At 34.9% G+C, this 23884-nt stretch overlaps 1 protein-coding gene across 2 annotated transcripts in view; it reads left to right on the top strand.

Moving 5' to 3' along the window:
* The first annotated feature begins 465 nt into the window (after positions 1–465).
* The window catches only part of LOC113064886 (protein strawberry notch homolog 2-like), a 46488-nt gene continuing 23069 nt past the window's right edge, over positions 466–23884 (top strand). The window contains exons 1-5 of one of the 2 annotated variants that reach the window (XM_026235878.1): positions 466–646; positions 1050–1121; positions 11655–11837; positions 13335–13414; positions 19351–19462. In XM_026235878.1, coding sequence (XP_026091663.1) covers positions 11736–11837; positions 13335–13414; positions 19351–19462 — 294 coding nt within the window. In that variant the 5' untranslated portion in view covers positions 466–646; positions 1050–1121; positions 11655–11735. The remainder of the gene's footprint in view (positions 647–1049; positions 1122–11654; positions 11838–13334; positions 13415–19350; positions 19463–23884) is intronic. The other variant, XM_026235877.1, reaches the window with a different exon arrangement.

The raw sequence follows: 23884 nt of genomic DNA, 5'->3' as shown, positions 1-23884 counted from the left end.
CAGTGATTTAGTGATTTTTAGTTAATTTAATTTCTAATTATTATAATATTTTAGAATAGAATGGAATAGAATAGAGTATTGACCCTATATGAGATTAAAAAAAAATAAAAAATAAATAAAACAAAAAAAAAACGGCTATTTAGCTCTCTATCCACCAGGGCGCGCAACAAACGAAGAAATTATTCATACCTAAAACAGTCTCAAACAGATTTTAAACATCATACAATTATGTAAAGAAAAAATATTTTAATTCAAGACTACCTGACTACAAAAAACGACTATTTCGTTATTTTATTTGTTAATAATAGAGTCTGATGCGTCTGGGAGTGAGAGACGCGACACAAACGCGAAACTACAAAGTTCCCTTTAGAATCCACGAATCACTTCACGCGGCGATAAGAACGTCGCCAGTGATTGGTCAGTGGGCGTAGACGTAAGATTCCTGACCGACGCGTCGCGTTATTCGCGTCCACTCCAGTCAGACGTGTCAGTAAAAAGCGGCCGCGGAAGTATCAGCTTTCAGTTCAACATGGCTTCAAGTGTGACGAGCTGAGAAAAAACAGGGCTATTTTCTGTCTCAACACTCACAAGGCGTCAAACGAGGGAAAAGACTTGGGAAATATATTCAAGAGCTGGTTTTAATCAAGTAAGCAAGACTTAAGTCCTGTTCCTGTCAAAGAGTTTTCAGAGTTGTTTGTGTACCGGTTTCTAAATCGTTGGGCGCATGCGCAGTACATACGCGTAACGTATTTGAGTTTGTCAGTTACGAAAACGTAAGCTTATTTAACGTTTAATGTCATAAATGTATTGTTGTTTTGTGTCTTACTGGGTTTATAACATTTTTAGTTTGAATAGTTAGTTTAGATATCATAACTGCTGTTATAAAGAGTAACTGAGGGTCGAAATAAGTTTTGTGAGGCAAATATATGAATGTACGTTAAGTTACCTGGTAAGTTCGTGTTGTGTAATATGGCATGACCACTTTATTGCTAATAAACAGATTAAAATACTAAAATAATTACTTTTTTATTATGTTGACGTTTCTATAGAGCTCGGGCGTAGACGTCATGGAATGGTGCATTGTGGGTAACGGCGGCCATTTTAGAGGTATCGCAAAGCAGGTTTGTAATAAGATAATAGCCAGTCTCCAGAAAAAGTTATAGAACGTGACAAAAAAAGTTGCCTATACCTATACGGACAAACTTAATAATGAAGCCAAACAACGCTACTTAAAAAAAAAGAGGTTGTAGGCGGAATCGATCCCTATGAACACATGAAAGTTTACCAAGCCTCAGTTTCCCTGATAATTTATCCTACCGGGTCTGTGGAGTGAGCGCTTACACCTCCGATCAATTTAAAAATTTCACTTTCACTTTTTAAAAAGTCACTGGAGGCTCACCTGCAGATCATAAATGGATCTGCAAATTAAACGTGGAGAAAACAATCTTTTTCACTAAGGAAATGTTAACATTAACCAAGCATCAGTGGTGCCACACACACACACACACTTATCAGATTCTGCGAGCTATGAAGCTTGTCTATTCGGGTTTGTTACACTTCAGGAGTAATTACTCACCTATCATAGCCTACTTGCAAAAATCCACTGTTTTCCTCCGGTAGTTCTGTAATCCGGTATAATATTGACGAACATTCACCTCAGACACAACCCACCATTCACCAAAACAAGACGCTTAACTTCCTATTTTGAAGTTCGTTCCAGTTTTTTTTTTTTTAAACAAGTTGTTCAAATTTGTTAAATACAGTCAGCACAAAAATATCAAAAAGCAAATTAAGTTCAGGATTGGGTCAAAAGAAAATGTTTAAACAAAAAATACAGACACTAAACTGACTCCCTTACTGGCCAAAAACTAGAGAAAACGTAATGTGTTTGTGTCTGAGTTTGTGTGTGTGTATGTGAGAGAGAGAGAGAGAGAGACCATACACAACATGTCTCACCATAACTATTTATTATAATATTATCGAAGGTGATGGTTTCCCTCCGTACAGTGGCGACCCAAGCCATCTGACGCCTCTTGGTGATTTCAGACACCTTGTGTTTTTTTTCCAAGTAGGAAAATGTTGAAAACTAATATGATTCACGAGGCGTTTGCCCTGTCGATCATGAAACCGATTACAGCAGTTCACAATACAGCAATACTGAACCATTTTCCAAAAAATAATCAAAATTAATGACCAAATGACCAACGTTACCTAATGCCTACTATACAGTACATCTACTTCTGTACCGCGATTCCCACAATGCATTGCGACGTGACGCAACGATCCCGACCTCTATTAGTGGAGTTAAACTTTCTGTTTTCATTTCTGTCTTATCTGTCTTGCCTTCGAGTTGACAATATTTTCAGTATGTTCAGTGCTTCTCTAGTGCCATTCATGAACGTTATACATGTGGCTTTTCTAATTTAGGTGATGAAATATGTTTATTAATAAGGGATGAGTGATATTAAAACCAAGAGTGCTTCAGGCTAGAGCTGGGCTTGTCTGAACTCCTATTGCACTGTAAAATACATCAGCCTGTTGTTGTTTAGTTTCGTTTCCAAGTGATTTTTCTCAGACCACTAATAAATAAGTGGCATATTGCGTCTAATAAATTAGTTTAACTGTATGTCTTTCACTTCTCTGAATGGAGTCATTTCTGGGAATTATGTTTCCACGGAATTGTTCTGATGCAAACTAGACCTTCCATGGAAAGCGATGAAGGGGAGGATCACGGCCCATTCCCTGTCATTCGTTCTCAGTAAACAAAAAAATTGGAGAAGGGAATATAATAGTGTTTATGTCTTTATTTATTCTGGTTATTTGTATTTATATGTGGGCCCAGCAGATTGTGTAACTGCAGAAGTCAAGCAAACTTCTCTCATCTTTCTTTCCCAGCAGAGTGTGGACTGTAGAGAAGCTCAATTAGAAGTCTCTTGTCCTCCAGATGACGCAAGCTGACATCACTTTGTCTAGACTCTAGACGGTTACATGGGGAGGGAAACAAAAGCAATTATGGCCATGTTTTGTCTTGAAAAGACAGAATACCATATGCAAAAGACAAAAGTTTGAGCGTATCTGGTACTTATTGCACCAATAGCATAAAGAAACTGAATCCTTTTTAAAGGATTCTTTTGTCATTTTGAATGCATAATGAATATATTTTAAATTATAATTTTATTAAATTAATTTCTATTTAAAATAAATTAATTTTATATTCAGTATATTTAATCAAATACATTAAAATGTATTAAATGAAATATATAAAAAAAAACTTGTGAATATTATTTTTTCCCCCAAACTAAAAAATAAAATAAACTACTACTACTAATAATATAGTTTTTCTATTAATGTAGACCTATTTGTTGAGATAAGTTACTTCTGTTTTTTTTTTTTTTTATTCCTTGGTTGTTTTTCATCTAAGTTATTGCTGCAAGATAAGATGATTATCACATGTAACTGATTTTTATTTATTTATTTTTCTTAAGGATGTTGTGTCATCCAGCATGACTGATGAATTATTGCCCAATATTTTTAGAAGCTTGTTGCTCTCTTCTTAACAGGAAGAAAAAAAGGAAACCATAGCTTAATCTTGTAAAAATGAAGACAAAAACATTATATATATTTATATAAGTATTATATTTAATTAACATAAAGAAGAATTATATAGTTATTATTAATGAAACTCACCCAGAAACAGTACAAATAATACAAATAATGGTCAAATGTGACAGTTTAATGCACTTTAGTTCATGATACTGGTTATTTATTAGAGGTTTCTTTGTTAGTTTTGGCTCAGAGCTGTCCGTTTAATTCAAACAGCCAGTTTGTAGTTTGGTGCACAAGGCTCTGGTGTGTAGTATAGGGAGGGTACAAAGCTCTTTCAGTGATTTACCTCAAGATAGCAGTTTGGGACATGGGCTGTGGCCCCTTCGTGCTTCCGTTTGGCTATACAAGTGTTTTTCCATGTATTTAATGAATCTCATTCATGCATTTCAACTGACTGATATGCTTAGGCTGACAGAATTTGTATCAAGCTTGACCAAAAGGATGATTTATGGTTTTAGTTTTGAGTCAGTGTACATCTAAAAGTATTATTTTATTTTATTCAGTTTTATAAATTTTTATTTTACTCTTGATATTATTGTTTAGTTTTATATTTTATTTTTGGTTCATAATTAAATAAATTAAATTATTTTATATAGTTTTCATTTTATTTTCTATTTGATTGTATTATTTTGTTTTATATTTTATTTTATATAATTTTTATTTGATTTTATACGTTTGTTTATATTTTATTTTGTGTATGATTTTATGTTATTTTATTAAATAATTTTTATTAGATTTTATTATTGGTTTCAGTTTATTTTTTGTTATAAAATTTCAGGAATGTTGGTTTTTTTTATTATAATCTATTTATTTTATGTTATATTGTTTTATTTAATAATTTTTCCATTTTATTTTTATTGTATTTCTTTATTATTATTTAAATTATCCCCCCCTCCCCACATTTTTTTAATTAGTTTTTTACACTTTTTCACTTTTTTTTGTGGCCTTCTGGTTTGAAAACTCTTCTGGTTCCTCTTCTGAGCGCTGATTGTGCACAAGGAATGTGCATTCAAGGAATTTCTGAATTTTCAATTCAGAGCACATACACCACAGCTGTGACATCTCCATCGTCAGTCGTAACATCCGCTGATTAGCAATCCATGTACTTCCTGTGACGTCTGTCCTGGAAGTCAATGGAATTTCAAGGCATGATTGGCACATCTTGGGTCCTGGGTAACCCGTCTGATGTGGAAAGATAAAGACAGAAACAGGAGTGACGATGATGTTGTGGTTAGTGGAAAGCATTTTTATTGAGAGATGTTGAAAGTTGTTTTGAGGACAGGAAGACTAGCTTCAAAATCTCATGCTGGTTTGTCCACCCCCAGTTTTCCCATAACTGGCCGCTCAATCAGTTTCTCTATATGAAACAGTCCTTGTTTACTTGAATCAGATCGCTTCACCAATGCAACGGCTTATTCTTCTTGAACACATACCTCTAGAATGAAGTCAGTGGTATTTTGGTTATCCATCCCTGAATTTTTCTGCCCTTTATTAGGTTTCCCCGGGACTCTTTTTACAGTCTATGTAATATTATGTAATGTTTTTTCCTTTGGATGGAAATGACGTCTGTTTTCGGTTTTGACGGCACCCCAGGAACGTGCATGTGGCTTGTTTTGCTGCATGCAGTCTTCGCTCTGTCATTTAGTCAAATCAGCAGCAGTGCGGTTCAGTGTTGGTTTCGTGACCCCGGGCAGAAATGAAGGCCAGGACAGACCAGAGTTGCTTGGGTTTGGAGGGAATCGTGAAAGCGTCACACTGTGCATCTGGGTCAGAGCTGTCCTGGAAAAGGGCGGCAGCTGACAGTAATACAGCGGACAGTCCAGTAAGAGAAAGAAAAAGCAGCATGCGCTTGTGTCCCCATAGGATTATTTTAGGCGTAACCGAAAGCAGATCAGCTTCTGAATGTCTGGTACCTTGTTTTGGGTTTTCATGGCTGCTCATTATAACTATAATTAGGGGTGCACATAAGTATTTTGGTCTGGTTCTCAAAAGAGCACCTTGGAGATTTGGTTTGGTACTCAAACTTCACATAGTGTGATATAACTGTAAAAATATAACTAAAATTATTTAATTAAATAATTGTTAATAGTGATAATAGTATTATTGCATTTTTTTTTATTTTAATAATTACACTACTCTTAAAATACAGTGCTATTAACTTCTTTCTTTTCCCTTTTTTTTCAAGCCTAAAATCAGCAAGCTTTTATCAGGCGGGGTACTGGCACGTAAGTATGCCCTGCCGGGTGAAATGAAATGCCAGTTTTGCATTTTGCTCTGCAGCCCATAGCCTTGATTTATGCTTTCAGTCTGAGTGGAAATCTTATACAGTATTACAGTTAGCCGATCTAAAACAGTGATCGTGCATTAACAGCTGTCAACAATGTCAGTACGCAAATGAGTGATCTGAACTTATTTACCCATCGCGTTTTTTATTGTGGTCGCACTTGCACACCTGCGTACCACTTATGTGCACCCCTGTAAATAATTAATATGTGGTTTATATTAATAATATGTCATTTTGCAAACTGCTGCTTTGACTATCACCGATGACTGGTGAATTCTGTAGCTTTTTCTGCAATAAGTTGGTGGCTCATTTAAATTATGCCACATCTGTTCTGTAGCCAGTCTTGTTATGCAAATATCCTCTAACAATCCTTTTAAGAAAATATTTCTTTGTTATGAAAGTGTAATCTAAACATTCTCCAGGGAATGCAACCAGGGTTTTTTTTTTTTTCTTTTTTTACTTTTTTTTTTTTTCAAGTTTCATCTATACAAATGTCATTTAAATGTTCCTCTTGGTAAATCCCCAGTTTTTGTGTTTTGAATTACTTTTCTTGAATATGGAGACATCCTCCAAAAGTTGATTACGTTCATGTTCATTAATTCAAATGATAAAATAGGTAAATCATTAATTAACATAAGTTTGTGGTCTAAATTTCCATGACTTGTTTTATACTGGTGCCTAAACATAATAAAATTATAAGATTTATTTTGCTAACTTTTAAACCAAACATTAATGGGACCTTTTTGGTTTTAGCTTCACTGATATTGAAAGATTTACTACTACACAGTTGCTCCAATTTGCTCTCATTTTCAACACCACATTTTTCCTTCTTTTTAATTTATATTTAATGTTGTTGACATGCTGAACAAAATTAATCACTGAGACTTTTGGAAAAAGACTTTATAAAGCCACCAGCTACGCAGATCCCTTTTAACGCGGTCTAGCTTTGAATAGCCTCCATTGATCTCAGGTTCTGAATGACATTGGTAAACCTCTGAGATGGCTCTCTCCTTCAATGAAATGAAAGCCCGGTATGACTCACAGTGACTTCATAACATTCATTCTGCTGATGCTTTATAATAATAGTAAATGTCCCACCCAGATAGACAATATTGCCTGTAATCGTGATCATAAAAGGCTGGGTTGAATGATAGAAATACAGCCTAAGTAGTGTATTTTTCAATTGAATTAGTCATTTTGACTGTTACTTCTTCAATGGTTACTATTTGCCTCCAGCTGTTTAGATGATTCACAGAAATCCGGAACAATCTGTAAGATATACTAGCCATTCCATTCAGTGGTTTGTGCGGTTTCACTTTGAATCGTTCACTTGACTGTTTTAATTTTTCCACCAGAATTAAATGTTCAGTGCTAAAATATACTTTCTCTGATTCTGAGTTAATGTAACACAGTTGAGCCATTTCTATGTCGAGTCCCGTGAAAATGTCTGAAAACACACACTACACTTCCATTCAAAAGTTTGGACTGTGATTTTAACGTCTCTGAAAGAAGACTCTCATGCACACCAAGTCTACATTTATTGGATCAAAAGTACAGTAAAAAAAAAAGGAAAAAAAACAGTACTATTGTGAAATATTATTACGATTTGAAATTACTGATTTATATTTAAAAATATTTAAAAAATATCATTTATTCCTGTGATGCAAAGCTGAATTTTAAGCATCATTACACCAGTCTTCAGTGTCACATGATCCTTTAGAAATCCTTTTTTCTTTAAAGTCCCCCTATTATGCCATCTTTAAGGTTGCTGATATTGTTTTATGAGTCTCCTAAAACAGGCTTACATGCATGCAAGTTCAAAAAACACGTTAACAAAAAACTAATCTAGTTTGACCTAATTTATAAATGATTTGTAAACGACTCGTGTGAAGCAGTTCAAAGAATCTGTCTCTCTAAACCGTGGGCCCTCACTGCTGTGATTGGTCAGATGGCGCAGTCCTTTGTGATTGGTCCAGAGCAGTAGAGAGATTGGCTCTGGATTGGTCTACAGCATACAGCACGGTAGCACACCCATTGCCATGACAGAATGACAGCCCTAGAGACTTTTTCAGTACATAGAAAAGATGGTATCACTTACCAATTTGAGCTGGAGTCTGATAAAGAAATGGTTGAATTGAGTGATGGACAAGAGATGGATTCACAAGCATGACTGGAGCAGGATTTTCTCAGTTAGAATCAAGTGTTAACAATTTTGTGGTAATTATAAAATGTGATAACTAAAAACTTACTCTCACAGCGTAGGATACAGGGTCTTCTTGGCATGCTGTTAATCACGAGGAAATTTTACTTCGCAAGTTGTTCACGATGAAAAACGTGGGCGGGCATTATATAAATGTTTCTTTGTGATGTACAGCCGTAACAGAATAAAATTCAAATTCCTGAGGCGAATGCGAGCCGACTCTTTATTGCGATAATTTATCGTGCATTGTCAGCTCCACATCTTTGTAAACTTCATAACATTTATAATGTAAAATTGACTATAAATTGATTATCGGCCATAACTAATTAATTACTATTAGCTTATCAACACTGGCCATAATTCTGAACATAGCAATACACTAGACAAAGGAAGCTGAACTAAATAAAATAGAAAGATTAATGTTTTTTTTTTTTATCGTAATTGCCCTACTAATCTTGTGCCGTTTGAATGTGACAGCACCCAGAGTAACTTTTTCCTCTCTTGAATATTTAATGTCTCAATCAATGTGTCTGGATTTGCCATTGCAAACACGTTTGGCCGCACTTAGCATGCTTAGTTTGTTTCTCTAATTGCATTATCTTCGACTGTTTCCAAACAAGTGTCAGCATGATTTTCCTCTATCTCCTGGGATTGTCTGCCCTGAGTTTGCAAGCTCTGCTTTCCCAGCCAGTCATGTGAAACCCATTGAATTCTGTCTTTGCAGCCCGATAACTCGCACTCATTTGGCTCTTCCTAACATAGTCACCCTACAAGACCTTCACCAATAGATGAAAGACTGAGATAAACAAAGAGCAAACAAGGACAAAATGATACAACTCAAGTTTAACATCAGACCACATAAAGCAAACAGTGACAAAGATAGTTGACGAAAACCGTCATGTTTGCTAAACTCTTCTAAATCAGTTAAAGAGCTGATTATATGCCTGAATCCCTACAAAAAGAGTTCCAGATATTGTCTCTCATTAGGACGTAAGAGGTGCACACTGCTCTAAGAACATCAGGAACCCCAAACTGATGAAATCTGTAGCTTTTCCCTCATGAGGATGAGTGGCAGAGTCCAGAGTTTAGATGACTTCCATGTGCTCCCGCTCACCGTGACACATCAGAATGTGAGCGGTGTCCTTAAGTAACTCTTGAGGAGAACATGGGAAACCCCTGATGGTGATCCATACCATGCTGCAAGCCTGATGACTTTTTTCCCCTCACATCATGTATTTTGTCTTCTATTCCCACTCCGTGAAAGACATCTCTAGCCTCTAGTGGACAACAGAAGGGCGGTGCTAGAGATCAGAGAAGATTAGAGGAACTGCGTGAGGCATCTGTCAGGGTCCCGTGCCGCAGGCCGCCCCTGCTGTGGCAACACTCTCATGGGCTGAGGTCATGAAATAATCTCCTAAGCTTCTGTAATTCACATCATCTGCAAGCCTCTGATGTGATTATCAGACGGACACTTTTCGTCCTGAATCCTGATCTGAAACATTAGTTCGTTTATCTCAATTGGTTTTGGAAGCCAAAGGATTTTTCTTCTTCCTTGAAGGAATTCCCCCTTCTCGTCCGGTGATGACTATTTCCTTCCTGTTTTCAGTGTTTACTGCCAAATAACAAATCAGTTTATTGAAACACAATGTCTTTTTTAGAGACCACATCGAATTACTTTCTTCCTTCTCCTTACTTTCCGCGTCTAATGATTTTTCAGTCTTATTTTTCATGTCTAGTCCTAAATAACAAATCCATTTTTTTAAATAATACACTTTTAGAGGTTTTTGCAGGCCAAACCAAACCTTTTTTTTCCGTCCTTTTCATCTCCACCAAAACTTTTAGTGTTTCCTCCTAAATATCAGTCAGTTAAAATAAATGGCCAGAAGTCAAATCAAATAACTTTCTTCCTTCATAAAGGAATTCCCCCTTCTTATCTCTGCAAGTAATTACTTTTTTAAAATCATTATAAACGAATATATTTATTGAAATATAATGCGTTTTAAAGGTCAAACTGATGGATTTTCTACTTTCTTAAATGAATCTTGTCTCCGCCTCTGATGACATTTCTGTCCTCTTTTTAGTGTTTCCTCCTAAAAACAAATCCATTTATTGAAATGTGATGTGTTTAGATGGTTTTGGAGGCCAAACCGAAGAATTTACTTCATTCTTGAAGGAAATCCCCCTTCTCATCTCCACCACTGATGACTTTTTCGCCCCATTTTTAGTTTCCTCCTAAATAACAAATCCATTTATTGAAATAAAATGCGTGTAGATGCAACACATTGTGACATTACAAGTCACAAGGCAGCAATTGTTCTCTGGTAATGTTTTTAGAAAGGTTAAAGAAATGTCAGGTACCTTTAATGCTTCCTTCAGGTTTCAGTTGAACTTCCCAGTTTTATTGCCTTCACTAGTTTTTTTTTCTTTCTCTTTTTCTCTATTATCTGGATGTTATGTGAAATAAAACCAATATGCGCTTCGTTTCAATGAAAATCTCTATCCTGGTCGCTTTCTCATCTTTTTTTCCCCCTGTCTTCCAGTAAAGATAATTGTGCTTTACAGGAAGAGGACATTTGGGAACTCAATAGTAATCAGTATTGATTGTCCTTTGTGGCAGGGGGTTAAAAAGATGGACACCTCCTCTTACTGAGATGCATTGACTGCCCAAGCATTCAACGGCATAAGAAATATGGATGAAACCTCAGAGATTAAGTGTTTTTTTAAAGAATAATAGTCTAGTTTACTTCCTTAAGTCCCTGGTCTTTTTTTGTAGAGAATAACAAAATGCATTCATAATCCTAGACTTTTTTTTTGCGGTAGGCATTAATATTAACCATTTCTCTTACCTTTTGTGTCATTGCGTTCCTATTTACCGTTATATGTCACTTTTTTTATGCATGAAAACCCGCCGCTTCAATGCAATGAAAATATTGATCTGCTATGAACAGGGCTTCACCTTGTGAATGATGTTGTATTTCATATTTATGGTGTTTTAAACTGTTCTCTGGTATATTATCAACTTCCTAACAAGGAACGCAAGTTAATTTGTGCTTCACGCTTCAGAGACTTTCCCTTGTGTAATAATCGTTGTCCCTTCATGTGATACCAAGTTGTTTATTCCCTTAATTTATACTGCTCTGTGGCTCAAAATGTCTCAATTTTGTATCCTCTCTAGGAAGTCTATTCAGGTATTATCCTTTTGTACATAAGAGCCGTCACACAAGTCTCAGGTGGCTTAGTCAATAAAAGCCTTCATAGGACTTGCATGAAACTTAACGCTCCTCTAATGATGATAATAGATCTATTCAGAGTGTCTGGAGAGGAACTAACTAATAGACTATTTTAAGGTCTGTTTCATCTAAAAATAACAGTTGTGCCATGTGTAATTGCCTTCATGTTGCTCCAACTGACTTTTTGAGTTTACATGCTTTCTCCCCATTGGAGGGTATTTCTCACTGATGAATGTGACGCTTAAACACTGACAGATTAGCTGCTTCTTCATGCTCACTCACTGGTTTTTCCACCGTTATGGACGTCCTGTGTCTCTTGTGTTTGTGTACTCAGGTCATGGTGAGAAGACGTTGACCGGATTGCTCAGGTTTAAAAAGTGTGGGCTTCGGCCGTCATGTACTAAACTGCAGTCTGATGCCATCGCTCTCCATTCCGCCTGCCATGGACGGGCACAGCTTTTCACATTTAGACGGACATCAGCTGGATGCCGGGGGGTTTATCCTGGCACCCCCTATGGTAACTCTCTTAAATTTGCCTCTCATTTTGCATCATGTCTTAGCATCTAAAAGAGGATTTTTATTTTGGTCGCACCAATCAAAAATGTTTTAATCTATAACCTTTCAGTTGCTAGCCTAAATTGGTATAGAGTCACAGTTGTTAGCACAGGGATATAAGCATAGTTGGTATAAAAGCACATTTGCTGTGACGACTAAGCTACTGCTCCTAGTGAACACTCTTTTATTTGTCATAATGTAGTTTATGTTTCGTTTTTGAAAAACTCGGGTCATTCACTCTGATATCTAGCAAAACCTCAAAACGTTGGTGTGTGTGGGTAACAGAATGACGTCTTTGTGGTCACGGGTGTCATTTTAACAATTGGTTGACGCAATTCCTGATAAGCCATGCAGCTTTTTCTTGCCGTTTTTTGTGCAAATACTGTTATCATGTATCTTATATTGTGACAGTGTTCAATACAATTCAAAGAATAAGGTGGTTTAAAATGGAAAAAGGAAGTGTAGGGTAAATATTTGGACACTTTTGGATTACGGTGATCTTATCACGAGTGTACTTTTTGACTTTTAGACACAGATTTTGGATACAGACAGAATTACTCGCTATTTTTATGTATGCTATACTCGGCTCCACTCAAAGTTGTAATGTTTATAAATGCTATTTTTGTTTTAGTTCCTATTTTATTTTCAGTGTGCCATTCCCACTTAGTATAGTTTTTATTTTGTGATGTGACCCTCTCTCTCCCTCTCTCTGTCACAAACACACACAAACACACACATAAAAAAAACGCTAAACTCCACATTTGAACAGTCAATCGCAAATACTTAAACTAATAACAAAACATACTTACAGTAGCTGATTCAGAAGCACTAGATTGTCGCAGCAAAGTCAGAATGACGTCCTCTCCTGGATTCACCAAACAGTCATCCATAAAATGCATTGCTGTTCTGTTGTAATTCATCTTATAAATTCCTAAATGCATCTAATTTCGGAAGGCCAAATAAAGTGATTTTGCTTTCGCCTAGATACACACAGCATCTCCCTGACACGGCTGCTTCAACACTAACTGCAGTTACTGAAACCACACTTTCTTACTTTGCGTGAACATTTGGGCGGCATAACGCAAACATTTCAACATAGTGACGTAGAAATGTGGGAGCGTGTTTAAACGAGCCGTTTTAGGCGGGTGTGGCAGAGTCTTAACTTTTATAAGGAATATCTCTTTGGTTTTGAGACTTAAGTCTTTTCAACTTTACAGAGCTTCTTCATTCACCAAGAGCTTATAACACTCCAAAGAGAAAGGAAGAATTGAAATCGCATAATATGACCCCTTTAATATAAAATTCTCATATCAGCCATTTATTGATTATCCGACATATTTAATAGTTTTATCTACTTTTTGACTGTCTTCAGCCAAATCAGCAAAAATGTTAATAGTGGTACATCTCTACCTATCACCTAGAAACTTTGCCTCCAAACCTTTCACTTCCTCTATTTCAGAGCCACGTGTTTGCCAACAACCCTTGGAGCTTCTCCCATCCGAGCTACAGCTCGCCCTGTACCGTGCAATCTGAAAACCAGTAAGTACCCAAACTTCTGTCTAATCATGATATCTGATGCGGAGGTTTGGCTTGAAGTGTTTTCCAAAACTAGAGGAAACCTAAAAGAAGTCAGAATGAAACCATTTTTTGTTTTGCTTTACACGTGTTATCATGCATGTAATTCCACAGAAAAAAAAAAAAACATGTCTGTCTTGGTACTCTTCCATCAAAATCTAAAATGACTTTAGTTTTTGGTTGCCTATATTTTGGTTTTTCCAGTTTTTTACTATTCTCTCTATTATCTACTTTACTATATCCCTGACGTGAACGCCATTCAATGTTTATTTTAAGAGAAGCATGTTGCCATTGTATTATGTTAGCCATTTACACAGGTCTCAACTTTTGCAAGCTGGGACAGTGGTTTTCTTATATAGTTATTTGATGATAAAAGACTTTGTGTTTGCAACTTTGATACAATACAGTATGTCACAACAAGTCCCTTCATGTCTTGGCACTCTGTAATGATTTTTCCTAAGCATCTGCTTTGTTTTGCAAATGACTGACTCAGCTGCTTTTGTGTTAAAAAAAGATGGCATAGAAAATCTTGAAAGGGATAGTTCACCCAAAAATTAAAATTTGGTTATCATTTAGTCTCCTAAACTCTAGTCTATACAATGAAATTAATATTAAAACCATCTTCTTTTGTTACTTTCTTCATCAAAATGTCCAACAAACATCTTTAAGAATATATGCATTCTGAAACGATGTGTATTCATTCAGGGTTCGTTGCTACGCCTGATAATTTCACGTTGTCTTGTGATCAGGTGGCATCAGAGGTCATGTGAACCAATGGGTGTTTTGTTTACAGATACTGTTGGAAGTCCTCTGTGTGTATTTATAGTACACAGTAGTAATTTATCGTAGCAATATGGCACAGGGAAAGATATGGACGAGATATATGTGTGCAAAGGTCAATAATTCCGAAAACGCTGAAATAAGGGTCTCGGTTTTAGAAAGAATAACAGATTGTGGTTTATGCTATAGCGTCAGTGCTACTTCCTGTCTACCCACTCCTTGGTGGAAATCTCAATGCATTCACAGAATTTCTTTGCTGACAACATGAAAACCTTTAGTGTTGCTTTGACATTAATTTAAAAAAATATATATTTTGCATCAATTTATGCAGACAGACTAGGACAATACCAACTACACTGTTATTAGTATACTTCGAATTACATTCTTCCACAGCAATACAACCGACACCAGTTTTCCCACTTGAATGAGTCATAGCTAAACAGATGATTCAAACCTTAAAAATGTTGTTCATTTTGACAATATTATTGTTATTTTATATTCTTAATTTTAGTTAATATATTAGTGTTAGTAGTTTATTATTATATAAAATGAAAACATTTTAATAAATCAAGCAATTATATTATTATTAATTCAATATTTTTATTATTATTATTATTAAAATGATTTGTATATTTAATATTTGTAATATTAGTATAAATATAATATTTTAAATTAGTGGTAATTATAACTTATAATTAATAGAAAATAAAGAATAATTAAGAACAATACAATCATTCTGAATATTATTTTTACTACTTTTATATATTAATAATTATATTATTCATTACCATCAATTAAATGTAATATTAACAAATAAAAATAATTAATAATTTCTACATTAGAAAAATAACCTTATTATTATTATTATTTTATTATATTTCATGTTTAAAATATTAGTATTTTTGGTACCAATAATAACTTTAAAAAGATGGACAATAACTACAGACTTTGTGATTAATAATATTATTAATACTTATACTACTGTACTATTATTAATACAATAATAACTATAATTAACAATATTGTTTATTTATTATTGATAGTAATTGCTATTAATTGATAAGTATATTACCAAATGAAATAATAAATGATAATACCAAAAACAATGACAGTAGTAATAAATGAGTCAGAGTGTTAAGCGAATGAAAATATATCTATGTTAAACTTATAATTAGCCTCTAGCACACAACACTGGTGAGTAAAATCTAAGAATTTATTAGCCAATGGCTAACAATAGACATTATTTAGTTGCCCATATTGAAGATTTAGTTGCATATGTGAGTGATTTACTCTGAATGAAATGAATGTCTACCTTTTAATTATTGATAGTCTATGTTCGAATGCGTCACTTGTTTTCATGACATTTGTCTCTCAGGTTAAACTGTTGACTCTATAAACTTGGACTTACAAACACACTCTTATCACTTGTACTGGGCATTGCCGGCTTATTAACATCCGGAATGTGTTCTGGAGTTTTTGTTTAGTCCTTAAGTTTGCTACTCCTTTGTTTTGTTTTAGTTTCTCTTTATAGTTTTTCTTAAATCAGAATGTTTCTTTAAAAAAAAAAATTGCTAGAACACAAGTGATAATTGCATGTATTTTCCCACAAATTTCCCATAAACCTTGTTGCAGTTAAACTTCCAAGTTTGTACCATCAAACCCTTGCAACAGCCACTTCACTTCCTGCGGAAGCTGCCATTTTGATGTGATGTCAGTGGAGGGATAACTTAGGAACAGTTGTTTTCAATGAATGAAAACATTTATATAGTGCTTTATTGTGTATTGCTGTACACCCGAAGCACTTTGTATGATATACAATCATATGAGGGGTATCTCTCCTCACCCACCTCCAGTGTACAACAGGGCCAGTGCATTCACCACACTCCAGCTATGGGTGGAGAGGAGAGAGAGAGATAGAACCAGTTCAGCGAATGGGAATTATGAGGAGACCATGACTGACATGGGCCAGTAGGGGGAATCTGGCCAGGACACCGGGGATACACCCCTACTCTTTACGAGAAGTGCCATTGGATTTTTAAGGACCTTGGTTTAACGTCTCATCTGAAGGACACCACTTTTTACAGCATAGTGTCCCGGTCACTATACTGGGCCATTACGACACACTTCTTCCAACCGCAACCTAGTTTTCCCAGGAGGTCCCCCATCCAGGTACTGACCGGCTCAACCCTGCTTCCTGTATCTTCAGTGCGCAACCAGTCTTAGGCTACAGGGTGATTTTGTGCCATTTAATTTGTTGTTAAACTCTCATCTGTTAATTGTTGTTTTACAGGTTTGGAAAGTGTAAGTCCGGTTGTGTTGGGTGTTTAGATTATTTCATTGGATTGTTACACAATTAAAAAAAATTTAAGGAGGGGCATCAGCCAATAAATATAGGCTTGCTGGCTGAAAGTAAGTCAGTTATTGTTCTGATTGTGGATTGAGCATTTATGCACCCTTGGGTCATTTGGTTTAGCCAAAGTAGCACATTGTTGCCTTTTTTATTGGAACAGTTTTTATTTATTTTTGTTTCCTCATGCACTGTAAATATTTTTCCACCTTTCAATAAAACCAATTTTTTTTTTTGGATTATTGCACCAACATTTTGTACAGGACGTCTTTCCTTTTCCACTCCAACTGGTTGGCCCCCTTACAATTTGTCTTATATATGTTGATTCTGACACAAAAACAGTTTGAGTCAGTAATAGTGTCTTCCAGACATGTAGGAACGTCACCAGTACAGTTGTTACGAACCCTATTTTCAAAAATGCTCGTTTGAAAAGTGTTCTAGTAACATAAACAAACACGCGAGCCAAAAAGACAGATCAATCGTTTTATTAGACACAAATCTTTACCATGTATCATCATCACTAGCAGAATAAGAGACAATAACACGAACGAAAGAACTAAACTAGGCAAACTAAAATTCATCAAAATAAACAAATACAGATCAACGAGACATCAACCAAATACAGAACACAACTTATCGTCAGCGGCTGGCTGGATGTCAGGATGATAGAACAGTGAACCATACACACAAAACTCCTCGTCAAGTGTATGTCACGCTCTTTACAGAGCTTGAACAGTGACTGTAGTGATCACGCGACTGTCAGCAACACACCACCACACCAATGCTCCTCGTCTCCTAAGCTTAACCTCTGAGAGGAAAGACAAACCAAATCAGCAGCAAAAAAGGAAAACAAACAATAAACACTGAACCCCCAAGGCTTGGGCCCGTAACACAGTAGGAAAAAAAAAGTTCTGGTGCCATATTTAATTGAACACAATGAAAACAAGCGTTAAAAGAGAGGCGTATAGTTCATTCAACTTGTCATAATGTGTTGAACAAAAAGTGCTGAACGCTCAGCAGATAAAGGTGTCTAGACTTGGTTTGTGAGTGTTATTAACCACCACGCTCTGTCTGAAAGCAATAAAATGCTCAGACAAAAAACTGGTTGTTTCAAGAGACAATATACTTTATTAGTATTTATTATCTAGCCTGAAAATGATTTTATAGTCCATTTTCCTGAACCGTTCGCTTCATATACAAGTGGTTTTTCTAAGAGGGATGAGATTACACTGGGCAGAGGCGGTGCATTATGGGATGGGTTCAGTGTTCCAGAGGTTAGTGCAGAGTGAATGGTAATGTGTGGATGGAATGTGCCTGAATCGATGTGCCAAGCCTGCGGAACAATATCAGAAGAAGGGGATTTCCAAATAACCTCTGAGTCTGAGGAGATTTAAATATGCACTATTTTATTTAAAGAACACCAATGCACTGTTACGCAGCTGTAATATTTCCTTAATATTTACTTTATTAATAAATATTTATGTTCTTATAGTGTCATGTTCAAATTCGTTTTTTATTAAGCTTTTATATAAAAACAAACGGCTACTTCGACCTGAAATAATTTTTAACACATAGCCCGATTGAGCAAAGAAAAAATTATATAAAACAAAAATATCATAGACTAGTAGTGTGTTTCCATTCAATCCAGTCTTAATAAAAATCTTGCATGTATTATTTCCATATAATATTATTAATCGAAATTGTGACCGTTTTGGTCAAATATGCTCCCGAAATGTAAGCTGTGCGACCCCAAAATATATTTGGGAGCATTTGTGCGAGTGGACATGATTGTTGTGGTGAGACCTGTCATCATTTCTCTGCTAAACAACCGCTCCACCATTCTATCCAACATTCTTAACTTTAATATTTAGTATCACAATTTAAAATGACTTTTCTTTGTGAAAATATTATAAAATACAATTTATTTCTGTGATGCTAAGCTGAATTTTCCACTCAAGTCTTAAATGTTATATGAAACTTCAGAAATCATTTATTACATTTTTGTGTGTATTTTTTTTAATGATGAATAGAAGTTTATTCAGAAATACAAATCTTTGTAACATTATTAATATCCTTACTGTGATTTTCCATTAATTTAATGCATACTTGCTAAAATTATAAATCCAAACTAACCGCAAACCTTTGTTTGAACGGTAATGTAAATGCCTTATTTTATATTTTTAGAATTTAGTGCAATTTCTTTTGAATATTTACATATGCTCAGTGGCAGCTTGCTGTCGAAGCAGTTCAACTGTATTATCCTAACTAGCAACACAATAAAAATATCCACCTCGGTGTGAAGCTTCCTGAAATGTATCGTGGTGATTTCCCACAAAGTTAAGTGAAGTGAAAGAAAGAGAACTGAAAGTGAGCGTCACATGACAGGCACGACTCGTGAGGTACTTAATGAATGAATGACATACGACTGTAAGCCATCAGTGAAGGCACTTTTGTATAGTTATACAAATCTCTGAACTTTTTTAGAATTAAATTTAAACCGTAAAAATGAAAACGTAATCATTATTTACTTACTTTTTGAGTACGGTCTCTTTAAATATACGTTTTACTGTTTCTTCAATATACGTGGTTTTTCTTTTTTTGTCCCACTGTAATTTTATTGATCACATTGCTGTCATTAGGACGTGACTGTTTGTTTTTATGACACGAAAAGGAGAATTTCCTTCTTCCTTTTTTGCCTGTCTGTTTACTGTACTCGTGATCCATCATGAAACTCTGAACGTTGCTCTTACATTTCTTCGGTCTCATTTCTCAGGCAGCAGCTCATCAACGGCCCATTGGACATGCCCACGGATTTGTTTCCCAATGGTCTCAACGACTTTGACTTCCCTGGTCTGAATCTCTCTCGGAATGACGACCTCCCTCCGGTAAGACACTGCTGTTCAGGACGTTGGCATATTTTGGAGGCTCTGATCCTCCTTGTGTTGTGCTCACGGCTGATGTCATCTTACAGAGACTTGTTATCGATAAGCACATATAGTTACTTGGTTGTTGGCGAGTTTATTATGTGTAGCATCTTTCCTTTCTGTTATTTTTCTAACAGTTTTACAGTTGACTTTTTTTTCAGGAAGCTTTTTAGGAAATTTCAGGTCTGCAAATCAGAGTTTGAGTTGATTTGAGTGGCAATTTTTAGTGCTTTTTTAGGTTCTGTAAAGCAGTGGATGGGTTGTTATCACGGAGTCAAAGTTTGGACTGTTAGTAGGGCTGCTCGATTATGGCAAAAAAAATATTTTTTGATAAGTATTGAGTTATTATGATTAGTATTGAGCTCCAGTTGGCACAAATTTGTCTGTCACTTGTTCAAGTTGCTAACATCCCCATGGTTTGTGACATTTGCAAGGTTTATTTGCATGGTAATCTATTTCCTGCTAAGTTCATAAAACCATTGAAATGTAGTTTTTATGATAAACAATATGGTACTAGGTTTGGTACTGGATCGCCACTGAAGACGACACGCAGAAACATAAACCTCAAAGACTGCTTTCAGCAAAAAAAAAACACTTTATGTAAAAATCATTCTAAATATAAAACAGGTTTTCTGAATATTTTTCCCATTTGCCATTGTCCCACTGCCATTGAAATGCTTCCACTCACATTTCTACAGAACAAATAATTGTTTTTTATGAAAAGGTGCCTCCCAAGCAGGGCAGATGGTAAAAAGAATACCAAAACAGACTGATCGGTGTTGTCACACCTTTTCCCCATCATGTTTAGACCTGCGTCCCGCACCTATAAGTGGAAAATAATGGGGAATAAATTTGGATCCACCCTTCTGACCCTTGCATAACAGCAGGAGCTGCTCATTTCATGCACTGCGGCTCTCTGCCATGTTCATTGTGTAGGAGTCAGACACCAGCGACAAATTCTCTGGCTCCAGGCAGTGCTGTAGCACTTTAATCACCACACGCTCTGACACTGAAACAAAATCACTCAAGCACTGGTTTCAGTTCCCGCCTCGCTGTAGCTAAGTTTACTTTAGTGTTTGTAACAGGAACATTACCTAAATAGATAAACCCATTTCAGTCTCAATGGGTTGAATGGGGGAAAATACAAAAATAAAGCTAAATAAAGGAACCTGTTTAGGAGTGTGGGTTGATAGGAAGCATACAAAAGAGAAAAACACTTTAAATGAAGTATTCAGACTGGATGATAAACAGGGAAGCAGTGATACCATTTTTTCAGAACTGATCCGATACCGAAAATTCTGAGCATCTGCCGATACCGATCCAATCCGATACCAGCACAGTTTCTTTTTTTTTTTATCAATGTAGAATTTCTATACTTCTCTGTGTTGACCTGATCACCACTCTTTTGTGTTAATCACAATCTACTACATATACACAACTTCATTTTAATGAAAAATAACAAGTGAAAAAATATATAATCATAATCTATGACAAAAATGCTATTATAAACTAAGTGGATAATTCAGCAGTGAAAGATACTCAAAATTCTAGAAAAATCACGGGTTCACAATACTTGTACAATAACAGAATAGGCTAGTAAACGCACACTATCGGATTTGGATCAGTCTCGTCTGACCGATACCTGATCCTCAGAAAATGCAGATATCGGAGCCGATAATGATAGAGTATCGGATCGATGCATCCCTAATGATAAAGATTTTTTTTTTTATAGAGGTTTTTTTTATTTTCAGTATTCATGATATTTATTGAATGTTAGACAAAAGCTGGCAAATATATTATATTAAATATTACATTTGTTTCACATAAATATTAAATGTTCATCTTCAGTTCTCTCTTCACAGCAGTTCAGTCAGTGAACTGTTTGAGTACATTAATTACTCCGGGATATTGGTTTATTTCGGCTCTGAGGGAGTGTTAGCCACGTTAAAAAAGTAAATAACTTAAATAATTTGTGGATTAAATCCTACTGGAGACGTAAACCGTTTCAAACGATTCAGTCCGATTTGATGAACTGGTTCAACCGGTTCACTAAGAAGAAACGGTTAAATCGAACGATTCATTCATGAACCGGACATCACTAATACAAAGGGAAGAGAAATTGATACATATTGTATTAAATCTGTGCATTAGTTTATTTAGCCTTTTCTTTGAACAGTTTTAAACCTCAGTTACTTTGTGCTCTTGAAGAGAGTTTCATCATTTTGACTGTAGTAACCGAACGGGACACGCCGTTTGAACACTGAATGGAGGATGACAGACAACCGCAGTGGAAACAAGAGTTTATGTGAACTTGAATTTAATTACTTCAATATTAATCTACGGAACGGCTTCAAAACACTTGAAATATGTTCTCAAAAACGTTTTAGTGCTTAATAATATTTTTGTGCCTTTGGTGGGGCTCAACAATAACAGAATTGGATTTGGATCAGTCTAGTCTGACCGATACCTGATCCTTAGAAAATGCAGATATCGGAGCCGATAACGATACAGAGTATCGGGTCGATGCATCCCTAATGATAAAGAAAAAAAAAAATTTATTTTGTTTTTTTTGCCTTTTTTATTTTCAGTATTCATGATATTTATTGAATGTTAGACAAAAGTTGACAAATATATTATATTAAATATTAAATTAATATATTTTTTAAGTTGTGTGTATACATAGACATATCCTCGCAAATATTATGTAATTATTATACAAGTTGTATAATAATTGCAATAATATTTTGAAAATGAATTTGGATTGTATTTTTATAATTCAATATTTTCATCTATTCATGTTAAATTAAATTTTCCTGCTTATTTCCAATATTCAAAATATTTTGTCATCCTATAAATGGATCTTACATGCTTCTCAAAGCCTGATTCAGAAAGCATTTAGTGTTCAAACATTAAAAATGACACTTATTGATGATGCAAATGAGTTGTTGAAATTATTTATTGTTTTATGAAATAATTTTAACATTCTGAAAAAACAAGTAGACTCTGGGAATTAAATCCAAATCCAAAATCCCAAATGTAATGATTTAGCATGTTTAGTTACAGAGATGCTATGGTCAAATAGAAAGCACATTAAATTTGTGTCAAATCAAATCTTCCATCTGCTCTTGCTGACGTCAGGTTTTTTTTTGTTGGTCTAGTACAGTCGGATTTAAACATGTCTGGGTGATTCAGACTCAAGATAGGTGCATGGTGAATAAGACATCCTCTGTTGTGGTTCATGCCATGCTTTCCTTCAGAAGATCACAGTCATGGCACACAGCTGCTGCTAGGGAAGACTCTCCATCACACTGACACTAAGAAAATATAACTCATGAGCTCATGACTAATAGAGCGAGAAGCCTTCGAGAGAGCCACGCATGCTCTTCAGATGAATTCAGCCTAATATCCCCACAGCGTTTCTAATAACAAGTGCCACATACTCAATCTGTAAATGTTTTCAATGCAGTGAGCTTGTTCAGGATGTCGTTCCTCATCATGTGAAGCTCTCTCAGGATTTCCTCTTTTTGTTTAGACACGAATTGTTGTTTACAGGATGTACGACCGTACAATCAAAATAACGACAGACCACAAATCTTCTAGCCTTCCACCCACAGCTTGGTGCTCTATTTAAGATAGCTCTGTTTACAGGTTTGATTAGTGACGGATCACAACAACTTTTTTGTTTTTTTAATCAAGTATTTCTATTATTATTCATCAAAATATATTAATATAATATATAATATTATTTAAATATTTGTTTATATATGATAATGATAAATAAAAAGGACATAATTTATTATGTGTATATATAATATCTCTTTTTATTTAAATTTTTTTAACTTCCAGTAATACTAATATTAATATTTATCATAATTTACATTGTAATGCTATTTTTAATATTCATCATAATTTTAATTTTTGTGTGTGTGACAGAGAGAGACAATAATAAATGAAAAAAATTATGTTATCATTTATTGTGTATATAGGATATCATGTATAATAATAGTAATATTATCTATTAATTTATATAGGATAATGAAGGCATTTATTTTGTGTATTTAATAAAAAATTTTGTATGTGTCGAAATATCTCTCGGTTTTCTTTTTAAATAATAGTAATAGTACTGTAAATATCATACATTTTCATTTGTGTGTGTGTGTGTGAGAGAGAGAGAGAGAGAGAGAGAGAGAGAGAGAGAGAGAGCTGATAAATAAATGTGTTATTTATTATGTGTATATAATATGTAATCACATATAATAGTTATATAACATGTATAAAAATGTACTTTTTATATTTTTAATATTTGTTTATTTGTTTTTTATATTTATAAATTCTGATAAATGGTGATAGATACATTTAAAAAAATAATATAATATTATTTAT

This window comes from Carassius auratus, chromosome 47 (assembly GCF_003368295.1).
Source record: "Carassius auratus strain Wakin chromosome 47, ASM336829v1, whole genome shotgun sequence".
Taxonomy (NCBI): domain Eukaryota; kingdom Metazoa; phylum Chordata; class Actinopteri; order Cypriniformes; family Cyprinidae; genus Carassius; species Carassius auratus.
This window is presented reverse-complemented; position numbering and strand designations above follow the sequence as displayed.